Source organism: Syngnathus acus, chromosome 3 (assembly GCF_901709675.1).
Source record: "Syngnathus acus chromosome 3, fSynAcu1.2, whole genome shotgun sequence".
In the NCBI taxonomy this organism is placed as follows: Eukaryota; Metazoa; Chordata; class Actinopteri; order Syngnathiformes; family Syngnathidae; genus Syngnathus; species Syngnathus acus.
Window position 1 is genome coordinate 5,460,693 of NC_051089.1, and position 14,092 is coordinate 5,474,784.

Genomic DNA, 14,092 nt, shown 5'->3' on the forward strand with positions numbered 1-14,092 from the left:
TTTAGTCTCTTTACTGCGATATATCATGTCAACATAATTCCTTGACACCAATTACTACTTTCCTTTCAGCCGGGACTTTAGCGCCATCTTGTGGCATCTTAGAAGACGACAAAATCTGTGAATGAATAAGAGGGCACCTTTGAGGTCCAATCAAAGGCAGCCGTTTGAGAAGCATTTCCGTCTGTCATAACACAAGGTCACTGAGCCCCGCTCTCCACAATTACCGCAGCCAACAAAGGATGAAGTACAACATCCTACAATAAGATTCTCAGGCTGGCTGCCGAGACGGGCAGCAGCGGCGATGCTGTTCAGATAAGTGTTTCAATACTGAGAGCAGAGGAGAGGATGAGGGTAGATGAGGGTGCGTTGGGGTGGGGGGGATGTTGTCTTCCTGAGCCCAGAGCAGCATTCAGAGAGCAGGCTTGGCAGCATTTCATGTGTCCCTCGGCATTAGCGCTCCAGTCACATTACATTTCCCCCTTTCGGCGGGATCGCTGGGTGCCCAAGCCGACGCTCCCGTCCAGGACATGTCGTGTCCACTTTAGACATTTGGACTTCTCCGGCTCAAGCTTATCCAGCAGCGGACAAAGTGGAGACGACTGCTGAGTACATAATTGCGTAAATAATTCAGGGTCTCGATGAATGAATGAGTTACGCCAACATGGTTTTGTCGACATGCTGATGTGCAGTTTCGCACAACATTCTCTGCAGCCTGAAAAGCTGATGCTTTTTGGCTGTAAGAAAAAAAAAAATACTTACTTTCAAACTACTTCAAATAGAAAGACGGGTAAAATTAAATTGCAGAGATGAAATGGCTATTTAGTCATTTTGAATGAATATTTTTTCCACCAGTAATAAGGAATGAAACTGCAAGATTTTGTGGTCAAAAATCAATTATTAGGGATATTACACTATCTTTTTCCAAACCGATACCAAAATGAGAACTCAACTCTAGAGCAGTCACCAATACCAAGCACCGATACCACTATTATGTTTGATACACAAAAATTTCCCCAAAAGAGTGAAAATTTTTAAAATGCTGTATTTCTAGATAAATGCAGTTGAAGTACTGTAAAAAATATTTTAGGACAAAAACCCCCCCACAAACTTTAAGAAAGTGGCTGTGTACAATCTGATGACAATCCAAACGTTAATTAGCCTTGGTGGAGATCTGCTTTCTCCTGACTGCCATTTTAGTTACCGTTCAACTCCCACTCGTTCGGATAGTGACAATCACAGCAAAATGTACGTGTGCCACGTACTCCCCGTGCTGATCCCGCCACTTAATTTCATGAATGACTAACCCGTGTTTGGTAACAAACTCCCTGTGGCTTAGGGCTTACCTCAGTAGCCTCCCCGCCCCCCACCCCACCCCACTCACCACAGGAGTGGCAATGCCAGAAATAGACACACAATGTGGGAGTCAAAAGCATCAAAATGCGGGAGAGAAACGATTGCAGATCCAAGACTTTAGATTAGAGCAAAGCGAGTGACTTTATGTTTCAGAGCTGCAGTGTATTAGAACCTTTGTATTATGTCGTGTATTACACAACCAAGTATATATAGCATGTACGACATATTCTGAAAATAACACTGTTACTAATAAGGTGATGTCTTGGTGACGTCCTTAAAAGATTATGTGAAAAAAAAAAATCTTCTCCAACATGAACTGAAAGCAATTGGGAGCAACAATCGTAACGTTCAATAGTTACGATCGCGAATCCTCATGTGTGTCAACACTGAGTTAGGATTATTGTGACAAAATTATATCCAATAAGGAAGCAACTTGACACTTGTTCAATTGTTGGGCAAAACTAATGGAGGTCATTGAGTCGTTTGTATAACGTGTCGGTAAATGACAAGAGTTTGCAATGGCCATGTAATTTCCAGAAAAGCTAACAGCTAGCCTAGCCGCTTGTATTTCTTCTTCTACTAATATTTATTTTTCCTTTGGATGTCTGGATTCCCTGACACTATAGGAGCACATATGGGGTCTCTCACATTTGAAAATTGGATTTAGATTTTAAAAATGGTTATGCGTGTACTCCGCTTTAGGCATTCATGCTGTGTTCATTCTGTAACACGGACGAATGCATTACCGAGATTGATGTTTGCGGAAACTATGAAGGCGCAACATTGCCTTGACTTTGAACTATAGCTTCGACGAGGACGAAGCGAAGGGAGAGAACATATTTTGGCCTCACAAAGAGGCACGGCCATGTTTACTGAGAATGTTGATTAGGTTTTTTTTCTGCATGTGCAGAGAAAGAAAGAATGAAGGAAAGATTGCATGCCATCTTTTCATTATTTCTCTGGAATCCCCCCAGCGAGAGGGCACACAGACAAACTTGAGCAGCCAAGGCGTAATTAAACTTCTGCAAGTCAGGTCGCGGGCGCTGTTACAAACGCCTCGCCGCCATTTCTCATTACTTAACGGCGCCGTCTAAATGATACGCCATCGCCGGGCAAATGAATCGGTATTTGGTGAGGGTAAGATGGCGGCCGTGTCGGCCTGCACGTGTCACGCGCCCGCCACACATAATGTGACCCCCGATGAAGAAGTCTACTCGACTTAAGTGCAAAATGACCTTGGCAAACTTCCAGCGTCGACTCAGACAGGAGTGGCTTTGCATAATTGACCATAACGCCATTACAAATCCAGTAGGTGGTGCTATTGAGCTTCTTCCACTTCAGATTTTATAATTGATACAGAGCAGTGATTCAACTAAAATGAATCCTGTAGTGGTTTGGTAATTTCTGAGTGATAGTTTGAATCTCTAGCAAACATTCAAATGTGTACTCCTTCATTTCAACTGCATTCTATTCAACAGCATTTGTCCTACAATGAATTGGTAGCTTGTGATGTGAATTAAACGGGAAAAAGTCTTGCATAAACCATGAGGGAGAATTTTTAAGCGAGGTACAGAACGCCCGCACAAAACACACCACCAGAAACTCAAAGGGAGTTCATATCGGCGAAATAATGGGCATTATTCAAAAAGCAGGCTGCTTACCACCAAAGTAGGAGCCGTCCGACAGTTTAGTCTCCTTGCTGCCTTTGGTCAGCACGCTGACCACGCCGTGCTGGATGAAGTACATCTTTTTGCCGATGGTGCCCTCTCTAATGATGTAGTCCCCGGGCTGGAAGACTTCGAATTTGAGTTTGGTGAGCATGGAGGTGACAAAGTTGGGGTCGGCATTGGCGAACAGCGGCATGGAGGCCACCAGTTTGCGACAGTTGAAGTTGATGATTTCCTGTGAGACGCAGAAAGAAAATGCAATGACCTGACACAACTCTACGTAGGAAAGGATATTAGAGGAAACAATGACATTTGTTATTCCTTTTCTGAGATCCTCCATCATTGCCGGTGTAGAGGTAAAATGTCAGCAAATGTGAAGTGAACTGTGGGGAATGCCAAGCGATGGCTGGGCGGGTTTATTTTACGTATGCCGGGCGCACGCCGTTATCCACGCACCCGGAAGACGGCGGTTGCCATACCTCTCGGAGTGGCTCGTTCAGCTCCCCCAGGATGCTCTCCTCGTCAAACATCTTGCCCTGGTAGCGGTGCTCGTAGTAGTCGTGGATCCTCTGCCTCATGTCTGCCGGCAACTTGTGGAAGGACATGTATTGCTCCACTTGCTTGTACTGTGGGAGAAAAATCAGGCCACGGAAAGGACATCAATACATGGAGGTTGGTTGTAAAAAAAAAAAAAGAAAAAAAGAAAATCACATTTAAAAGTTTGTTTTATTGGACATAATAACCCCAAACAACAACCCAATAAAGCATTGAAATAATACTCAGCTATTTTTAATCCGACTCTTGTAATGAGGCTGACATCAAAGACACGCACCAGCAAAGACATATCACAGAGTTTCAGTTTGTCAAAGGTGCTGTTTGTTCAGAATAAAAGCATGACAGTGTGTACGGGAGAAGCCAAAATGCACATCAAAGCTCCCTCGGGGAATAATAACAGATAGCATCCTTGACCCTCAACCAAAGAAAACGCCCTCCAACGAAAAAAGAACAATCCAGCATGAATCAGATGACGCTAGATCTTCGCTTTGATCTCTACAATCTCTACATTGAACTGCTCAGATGACCTTTGGTAGCCCTCCCACCCACAAACTTCACTATAGCAGTCACCGAGGATCTGAGAAGGTGATGGTTCAAGGTGGGGGATCGCAAAAGTTTTGGGTCTGGCAACCCTTAACACTCACCCTCGTAAACGCCAATCTGAAAAGGCTATCACAACAGCGGAGAGGATCCTGACCAAATCCATCACAGCCTGGTATGGAAACCAAAGTGTACAAAGACGGGACGGCTCTTCAGCGTGACATTAAAACTGCACCACACATCTGTGGAATAGCCTTCACACCACGACGCCACATACAGCATATGACAGCCGTGCCACAAAGAGGGCACGGAACATTATCAGAGACAGCACACATCCAAAAAGAGTATCACAGGCAGAAACAAGACAATAACAAAGCTTCTAACCACACGCTATCAGTCTAACCACACTGTGCAATATTAGTTTTTTGTAAACTTGCTCACGTAAGCGTGAAAAAATATCAACACCTCTCCTTGCTTATTTGATTGTGACGACGAGACTAGACTGAAACTGCATTGGCATACACAAAATACAAGACTGGAGACCCCAGACTGTTGAGCAACTACAAGAATGGGGTAAAAAAATCAATTCCTGTATGCTTATTGAGTGTTGGTAAAAGGAAAGGTGATGTAACAGTGGAAAACATGGCCTGTTTTTTTAAAACATGCAGCAGCCATCAAATTAAAAGAAAATGTAATATCTTGCCTCTGCAGTGAATCAATTATATTTCATTATATTCCATTTTTATTTACACAATGCATTTGGGGTTTGTACCGCAGTTGTTTTGGACAGACAAACAAATGTAAAACGGCCGAGGTAAATGAAATACTTCATCCATATATGGATGAATGGCTTGTGTCACGAGGGTAATTTACTTACTGATGTGACGATGAAAGGAAAATGGCAAGGTGCTGAGGAAAAAAAAACGCAGGCGTTCCGATTGGCTGGCGGAGTACGGCGGGGTCTCACGAGCATGTGAAGCTTCAAAGGCGGAGGGTTATTATATTTTCATTCACATTCATGAAAATATACTGTCAGCATCTAATAAATCTATTTACCCCTGGCTTTCATCTTACAAGGCAAGACAATGTCCCTGTGCTTTTCCTTTTCAAATCCCTTCGAGTGCACGGTACCGGCCAAGTATGTTAATCAGATGTAAAGAAAGCGACCTATGAGCTGACGAGATGATTTCCTGCCTGACAGGAAATTAGCTTATTGCCGCGCAGCCACCACGACCGTCCCTGCTTTGACACTCCACTTGGACAAATCAACAAATGTGATGAGAACGTTATACATCTCATACTTTTATATTAACAATCACAATATTTTTTATGTTTTAATTTCAAGTTTTCATCTCGTTGTACCGCTGAAGGTGAAAAATGCTAACATGCTATGTTAGCTAACGCTCATGAGCTAATTTCCACCCAAAATCACCCATAAAAAAGATTTTTTTTCTCTGTACTCATGTAGAATATGGTCCCTGGATTCACTAATATCCTTTTGAGTGTTAATTACCGTAGTTTACAGAAATCATAGTCTATAGAATGAAGTAGTCACGCATGATACCGCTAGTAATGTATATGTAAACGACATCGTTCCTATTTTCCCCCAATTCCACTCGGTCTCGTGCAGCTCTCTATGCACACGCTGATGTTTTTGTTGTTGTTATTACGATGTGAATAATTCATTCAGATGTCAGCCACTTGATTATACATTCTAAACATTTATTGCTCGTCCCTCCCCCCCACTGCTCTGTCACCTTCTTGCTAACCTTGTGTGGCTCAGTCAAAAGTCAGCGGCAGGAACAAAGGCCTCATTAAAATACTGTCGCATAGCTTTGTTTTTCGATTGATGTGTACATGCAGACAGTGCCGCATGCGGTGGTCGGCTCCGTTTTGTTCCGTGCTTTTGAAATCCTGCATTTAGCCACTGATGGCCTGGTTGGTCCACAGTGTGTCATTTTATACGATTATATCTGCACAATGTTAATCTTTGTATGTACTGTATCAAACATTACATTTTGAGAAACAACTTTGTAAAATGTGCTCAATTAAAATAAGTCAATACATTTGATTCATTTGCAATAGTAATAATGATAATAATTTGTTTTTGTATTTTATACTACGTGAATTATAGTAATCTAAAAACTGATCAAGAGTGGAGATAAGTAAATATATGATTTACAAAACTTAAGATTGAATGTGTGGACCCCGTGGGTACATTAACAGTCCTGGGACTTGGCTGTAACTCTGCATGGCAGACTGAAGAATGAAAACGTGTTAAATTACCGCCGTCAGTCAGGTCTGGACTAATGAGAAGCGAGTGGCTTTTTCTGTAAGGCAGAATGAGACTTAAGCTCTTCAACTTGTTGACAGCTGTGTCCTTGGGTTGATTGTATCCTCTACGGATTATAGACACGCTTTTTTGGCCAAAGACAAACGTCGTTTTCATAAAAGGATCATTCCTACACTGGGTGTCTTTTTTTTCATCCCTCAGTTGTTAAAATTTGGACTCTCATGTTTGTTTTGCCAATATTGCTGGTGTCCAACAAGAAACATTTATTGTATCTCCAATTGTATCTCCAAATGGATGACGAACAATTTCTGGGGCGCAATTTCTATAAACAATTTTTATGATACAGTACAATACGTGGCTTTTTATTTTAAAAAATATTTTTGTTTCAAAATGAAATTTGGTTATTTTTATTTGAATGCAGCCAATATTACAGAATATTTGCTGATGTAAAAAATGTGGCTTGGTTGGCCACGTATGAGAGCTCGTTGAGCTCCACAGATGCTCATTTTGAGATCGCTTATTAACTCACCCCACTCCATAGGAGACTTGTTTAATTGCCAAGTGTTAATTAGAGATTCAAATGGGAGGGGCAGCATGGTCCAATTTGAAGTGAAGACGCTTGGGACCGACGTGTCTCAACAAGCCACTCAATGGACGGCATCCCTCTTGGAATTAACTATAGCGCCATCCGACACCAGCGTTAAAGCTCTGATGTGAAAAGTTCAAGTATAACAGAGCGTCCGTGAGTAACGAGACACAAATGAGGGAGATTATCTCCTCTTTCTGCAGCGCCCCCACATCCAACCCACCCTCCCCTTTCCCATCGTACATTTCCATTTTCATAGATGAAGATAAGCGGCGGCGGCGGCTTATACGCGAGCCGGAATGGCAAGCGTGCCCTGTGCACACGTGCAGCCATCTTGTGCCCCCAATCTGCACAGATGGAATTCTCTTCTGCACCGCCGATACAAGATGGAGCCATCCTGTAAGTAACAACCTGTTCCTTTGAGAACCAGACCAAAATGAAATGTGAATTGGTCACATTTCAGGTGGTCACAAATATTTTTAGAAGTGATTATTCTTTCGATTATTCCATCGTTTAATCGAATAATCGGATAAAACCTTTTCTTAGCATACAAGATGGAACCATTTTGTAAATAACAACCTGCTCGAATAGTTGTCGATTAATCGATTAATTTTGATAGCTCTACTCACATTATATTTGATTGTGAAAAGAATGCTAAGGAACCAACAACTGTGCTGAAATATCGATATTCTAATGTATGTAAAAATACATTTATTTGAACTTATTAAAACATCAATACCTATAAAACGCCACTAAGTGACAGTGTCGCTCTTCACACACCTTCTTATTCCCTCTCCATTACGCGTCGGTCAAAGGATGAGTCGCTTTACTTCATTTCCCAGCTTCGCTTTGTGTCTTCCACAAACTATTTACACACGGCGCAGGATTGGCAAGCTCCATGTGAAAATGAACCTAATAATGCAATTTTTCATCTCAGTGGGGGCCACACTTCAAGTCCCCATCCTTTTTAGTATTTGGTGTGATTGCCCGGCTCTCTTACTTTGTGGAACAGTTAACAGGCTGCCTGATTCCTATTTAAGAGCCCATTTAAGCCGGCTTGCTCGTTTCTGACAGCGCGGGCATTTATCTCCTGGTGCCATATTGTAATAGAATTCTATTCAGGAAAGATTATACCGTCATTTTCTGATGATAATTTTCACCATCTTTGAGAGCAGAGTGGTTTTTTTCCCCATCGTCTCCTGCTCTTTCCCATGTGAAAAGCTTGGAGTTTTGTTTTTTTTTGTTCAAATGTCCCAGACGGAAAAATGTGAAACTATGATTTTTGTTAGCTACGACAAAAGCTTGATGGAAACTCCTTTTTTTTTCCATCCAAAATGTAGCTCTGCACACTTTACCGCTAGGCAGTAGAACAGGTGTGTGTTCTTGCCTGATCTTTTCCAAAATACGAAAATATAATTGGAGGGATTAGATGTTATGTTTATCACAGCTGGGGTCACGGCTATCCTGGAGCCTAACTGAGATGTACCCGGACGTTAGTTTTGCACCTCCTCGACACGATCAATGCAAACAACAGTACAGCAAAATGAATAAATAAACTAAAATGTCTGCAGTGTGAAGGAAGAAAACTTTGAGTTTGCAAGTAATCTAACTGAAAAGATAATCCCTCCCATTCCCACAGTAAGGAAATTCACTGTGATGACGAAACATCGGAACCGACTGGGGGCTTCGGTATCGACCTAGCGATCTTCCAATTACCGGCCACTCAAACCTCTCAATCACCGTGCCACACAAAACAGGCAAAATGCCTTTCAATTTAGAAATGGTTTGAATATCTTTCCGTAAACACGGACTTTAAATCTTCACAGCTACGAGGCGAAAGGTAAAATGGAGTCCAATCAAATGGAATCTAAACAATACATACAATCACTATCACAAATATAAAAATATGACATTATATATGGCTGATACGGCTTTTAAACAAACATTACCCAGCCTCAGTGCAACAAACCAAAGAACTAACTTTTTCTTTAGGTTTTTAGTGGCACAAACTAGTTTTATTTATTTATTTATTTATTTATTTATTTATTCCGCTGATTCAGGCAAATCCCTTTATCTGGTTGCATGATGGTTTCCACTTAATATTTATTTTAAAAAACGAAAAACAAAAATCGCTTATTTGAAAATGTATGTCTTTTGAAGCAGACATATAAAGTGAAATCATTGTTGTAGTTCTTTATGATGCTTTTACAATTGCAGTAAAACCTGTCTTAAAACACAAGTCTGGCCTTCAATGTTCAATACAGTATAGTATATTGCAAAGAAGACTTTTTTTTTTTTTTAATATGATCTTGGCTGAGGTATCCACCATGAACATGTGTTTAGTCTCATGTCACCAATAAAGACTTGCCATTATCCAGCCTATATGCGCTTTTAAGTACCTCACCTTGCTTGCTCGTCCTTCTAATGCCTCTCACAGTTTATGGCGTTAAAGATGTGTTTATGGGAGCTAGAATTACCGCATGCCGGTGCTTCCCTGAGCCTGACTTTGCAAGTTCATTAACATGCATTAAATGCTTGTGACAGGTCACATTTTTATGGGCTTATGGCCTATTAAAGAAAGGCATCCACCACATAATATGCAAATGACCAGTGTGATGATTAGCATGTTGCTAGTTGATACTGGCTGTTTTGCTTTGCTTGACGCTCTTTTTATTCAAGTTAAGTAAATGCCGCTAATTTCATAATAATATCTCCGCCTGATTTTACAACACAATTATTGTATTGTATTGTATGTGAATTAATATAAATATTCCACAATTAATTACATAAATAATATTATATATTATAGTACATTTTATTGGGGTTTTTTGTATGTTGTTTTGTAGTTAATATGCATATTTAATTTTAGTTTATGCATATTTCATGTACAAAATCCCTTCTCAATCCAGAAACACGGCACTGGCAAAGAGTCCCCTTGCAGCGCACGGTCGAGCGCATCTTATCACCAAAGTGTGCGAAAAAGATAAACGGGAGAACCCGCCATCTTAAAATTTAATTGCTTGCCGCAGAAATAACCTGTCTGCAGGCTGCGAGAGTGCAGGGGTGTTTTCAAGTGAGCAGCGAGGGGGATTCCTGAGGATCTTTAGGCAGGTAGAGAGTGAACCCAGAAAATGAAAAATGTGGCTCTAGGATGTTTAGGGACGCTGGAACATACCAGCTGTTTAGGAATGATACTAAAATTACACCGATTATTTTGTTTTTCCTGTGAAACCTAACTCGGCTAATTACTGAAAAACTCATTCACAAACCATGCCATATTTTTGCGATCTTTCTTTATTTCTTTATTTATAGTATTTCTCTCCAAGCACATACGTATATTTCCATAATAGATTTTCCCAAAAGCATAAACTGTAAGTTCATTTAGTAAACTATATTTGGCCTACTCTTCTTACTAATGTCTTGACATAGGATGACATAAGGTGACTCGACCGTACCATTTGGTATGGTTCCATTTGGCCTGTTAATTCATTTTTATCAGGATTCACGGCAAAATTATAAGGACACCTGCTCGAAGCAATACATTAATAGCGCCAATCAAAACAAAAGCTCAGCTTTAACTGTCAGCACATTGCCGTTCAGATCCGCTGTATTAATGGCACGAGTCATCCTGGCCGTGAAGGTGAAACATTAAACACGTCCACTCTGAGCTACCTGAAAGTCCCATTACATCATCAAAGCTCTTTCACTCCCTCTCATCCACCTTCTGAATATAAGCGAGCCCAACATCCGACGTAGGTCACCCTCCCATCTATTCTCTCCCACGCGCCACAGACGGCGAGAAATGTGGCAGCCCGGCAGCTGAGCTCATTATCGCCCACGCCGGGCGCCTGTGGAAGGCGGCTTCAATGAGCCAGCTGTCGGGGCTTCCCCCCCCCAACAAAGTGGGAATGCTGGGGTTCCTCGCCGCATGAGGTTGCCCAAATGGAAAAATCATGGTCTGCTTAGCAAAGCATCTTACTGGAGACAGACGGTCCAACTTCAGGTTGCCGGATGCTCAGTGAGATTTTTAAAGTGTCAGAAAATTTGACACATTGTAGGATGAGAAAGCTATTTGACGATGGTAAAAAGGTGAGCACGATTAAACCTGACAGTCCACAAAAGGGCACATCAAATCTTGGAGGCGATTCATACCGAGATGGGAATTCCTATGTACAGTACAGTATTCCATGGCATCACACATTCTTCTAAAGATATACTACCAAATTCCAATTGAGCAAAACTCGGGTACGGAGAAGACAATGTTCCAAACGGCATGGCACACTATGTTTCGGGGAGATTGGTCTGCAGTGGCTGCCAGGATCATAGTGCAAACGTATTCTTATATCCTGATTGCTTCAATGGTGCTTGACTTGATTGCCTCAGCACACAAGTGGACTTTTCTACGCTACTTTATAAATTGTACCATTTCATGGACAAGGTAGATATTTTTTGAAAGCGAGTTGCGGAACTCAAGGCTAGCAGTGCATAAGGGTAAAGGGGAAGGATAAATCTATTTTTAAAATATATTTCTTCCTTTTTATATTGTATATTTCTGATGTTATATATTTATATCATGTTTTTATTTTAAATATATATATTTGATGTATATAGTAATTTTTTAATATATTTTTATTTTAAAAATATTTCATTCTATTATATTTTATTTTTATATTGTACATTTCTGATGTTATATATTTATATCGTGTTTTTATTTTGAAAATATATATTTTTTTATATATTGTTTTTATTTTAAAAATGTTTTTTAAAATGGCTGATTTTGGTTCTGGAACATCTCTTAAGCATTAAATGGGAGTTCATCCTAATACAACCTTTCTTTTGACTCACCTTCTCTTGGTACTGCCGTCGCGACGAGTCCAACGACTGGATGAGGGCGGTGGCGTGGCCCACAAACATGGCGTAGCACGTAGCGCCCACGATCATGCTAAGGATGGTCAGCCATACGTCGGTCATGCCCACCGGGGGATACATGCCGTAGCCGATGCACAGCATGTGGCTCATGGCTTTAAACAGGGCGTAGGAATACTGCTGTCCCCACGTGTCGTTCTGCAGGGGGGGGAAAAACAAACAAACAGAAGATGCATGCGCCATCTTGCTAATCCAGTCGAAGGCACGTTCAAATGTCAGCGGGGCTCTTCGGATGCTCGCCCGCACGCCTTCTTAAAAGACGCAAAGCAATGGCAGCTGTCCACTTGAGGCAGCTGCCAGAGTGCGCCGTCTCAATATGCAAACGCACCGATCCGACATTTTGGGCCCAAACGCGCAAAACGGAAGCCCGAGCACAGGCGAATAAGGCGTGACACACACGGGAGACGCTGGCGTGTGTGGCAGGAAACTAGGTCAGCCATTTAGAAAAGATGCGATTTCTCGCCGGGTTTTCTTATTTGTAGATAAATATTTTTTTTTCTTTTACCCTCTTTAGATCTTTGTGGTAGTTCATGGTCAATCAATAGAAATTTCTCCTGGGAGTTGACATGTCTAAATTGCTTTCAAACTAATTTCCACAGTCGAAAAAAAGCAGAGATAGCCATTTTATTAGCGCCACTCTTGGAAAGGTAGGAAGCGATGACCCGGGGAAATAATGCCAGAGGCTAGAGGTCTAAAAATTTGTATCGCAGAGTGCACATACCATGGCAGAGTTGTTTTTTTAATTGCTTGAATTCACATAGTTGGGTCTCTTTGGTACTTTTTTTTTTGCAAAGCTCTGCCTTAAGACTGCCAAATTACATGGAACCATTATCATGTCTAAAGCTAAGCAGACCAGCACACATTTGGCAGAAACTAGAAAAGCAGTATCCACCATATTGTTAAATTATTAACTCAAAACGACATCAGCAAATCCAGCTCAGTGAGCATCAAATCAAGAGAATCAAGAATCTGTTGATATGACATAGTATATATTTTATGTTTTTTTTCCAGAGTCAATAGTCCTGCCAACCTGGGATCCAATCAAAAATCTACCTGACCTAATGAAAACTCCACACCACTATTCTGTTCTCAAGAAGCATTGCCTGACGTGAACAGAACCTGAACCCAACCTGAAAAGGGTCACAAGAATATCTCTAAATCTGTCCATCATAACAGATGGAGAAAATGTTACGCTGTTGATACTTTTCCTAAGAGCGGTTGTCATGTAAAGATGACTGCAAGAGCATGCCGTGGAATGCTCGATGAGATAAAGGAAAATCTGGCTAAAGACTTAGAGAAATCTCTGGCACGCGCTGCCATCTTGACAATTCGATGATAAGTAAAAGAGTAAACAAGAATGGATGCCATGGAGGAAGCCACCGTTTACTTGACAAGAGCTCTCAGGACTGTTTCATGCGCTGTTATCCTTAAAACTCAGGGTATTTTGACCATGTTAGACATTTCATTAAAACACCTGAGAAATGTTTTTAATTTGAAAAGAAATGATGTCGACTTCAATGACTCTGGCAGAATTGAAGTAATGCAGAACCCCAGGTAATAAGAGGGTAGGCTGCTATAGCCTGGAATGGAAAAAGCAGAAGATTTATTTGTTATTCCGTCACACTGAGAACTATTCTTCTAGTTAATGCAATTAATTAGACAGCATTTAGTGTGTGAAAGAAAACAAAGAGCTGCCGGATGAGAAGCTTCATGTTTCCATCTCGCAGGATTTAGAGTGCATATTTTTTGTCGCTCAGCTCGGGGACATCCGAATGAAAGAGGATGTTGAACATTTTGGTTCTCTCGTGTTGCTAAACGAGGTTACAGAATACTGAATGCAAAGTCCTTGCTATAGGGGTGTAACAAAAAAACAAAACGATTTGAATTGGAAAATCGGTTTTGATTGAAAATCGAACAGTCCTTGAATCGTATCAAACTACATGTATCGCGATATGTATCGAATCGTCTTTTATTAGTGAGATGCATCCGCCTAACCAACATTCAGGCTCACACCTTCACATCAGTAAACTGTGAAGCCCATTTCAGTATTGTTGCTAACCAACTCAGCAGTACCTACTGAAGCACATTTACAGTCATTCAGATGACTTAAAGTTAAAGTCCCCTTCTCCGTGTTAAAAAATCATCTTGAATGACAATAAGCTGACGGGGTTG

The 14,092-nt window shown here is 41.1% G+C and overlaps 1 protein-coding gene across 1 annotated transcript in view; it reads right to left on the bottom strand.

Annotated features, from left to right (window-relative positions):
• hcn4 (hyperpolarization activated cyclic nucleotide-gated potassium channel 4) overlaps nt 1–14,092 on the bottom strand; it is a 52,750-nt gene that overhangs the window by 10,774 nt on the left and 27,884 nt on the right. The window contains exons 4-6 of the mRNA XM_037248155.1: nt 11,840–12,058; nt 3,500–3,646; nt 3,015–3,255 (exon numbers count right to left, since the gene is read on the bottom strand). Of these exons, the coding sequence (XP_037104050.1) occupies nt 3,015–3,255; nt 3,500–3,646; nt 11,840–12,058 (607 nt within the window). The remainder of the gene's footprint in view (nt 1–3,014; nt 3,256–3,499; nt 3,647–11,839; nt 12,059–14,092) is intronic.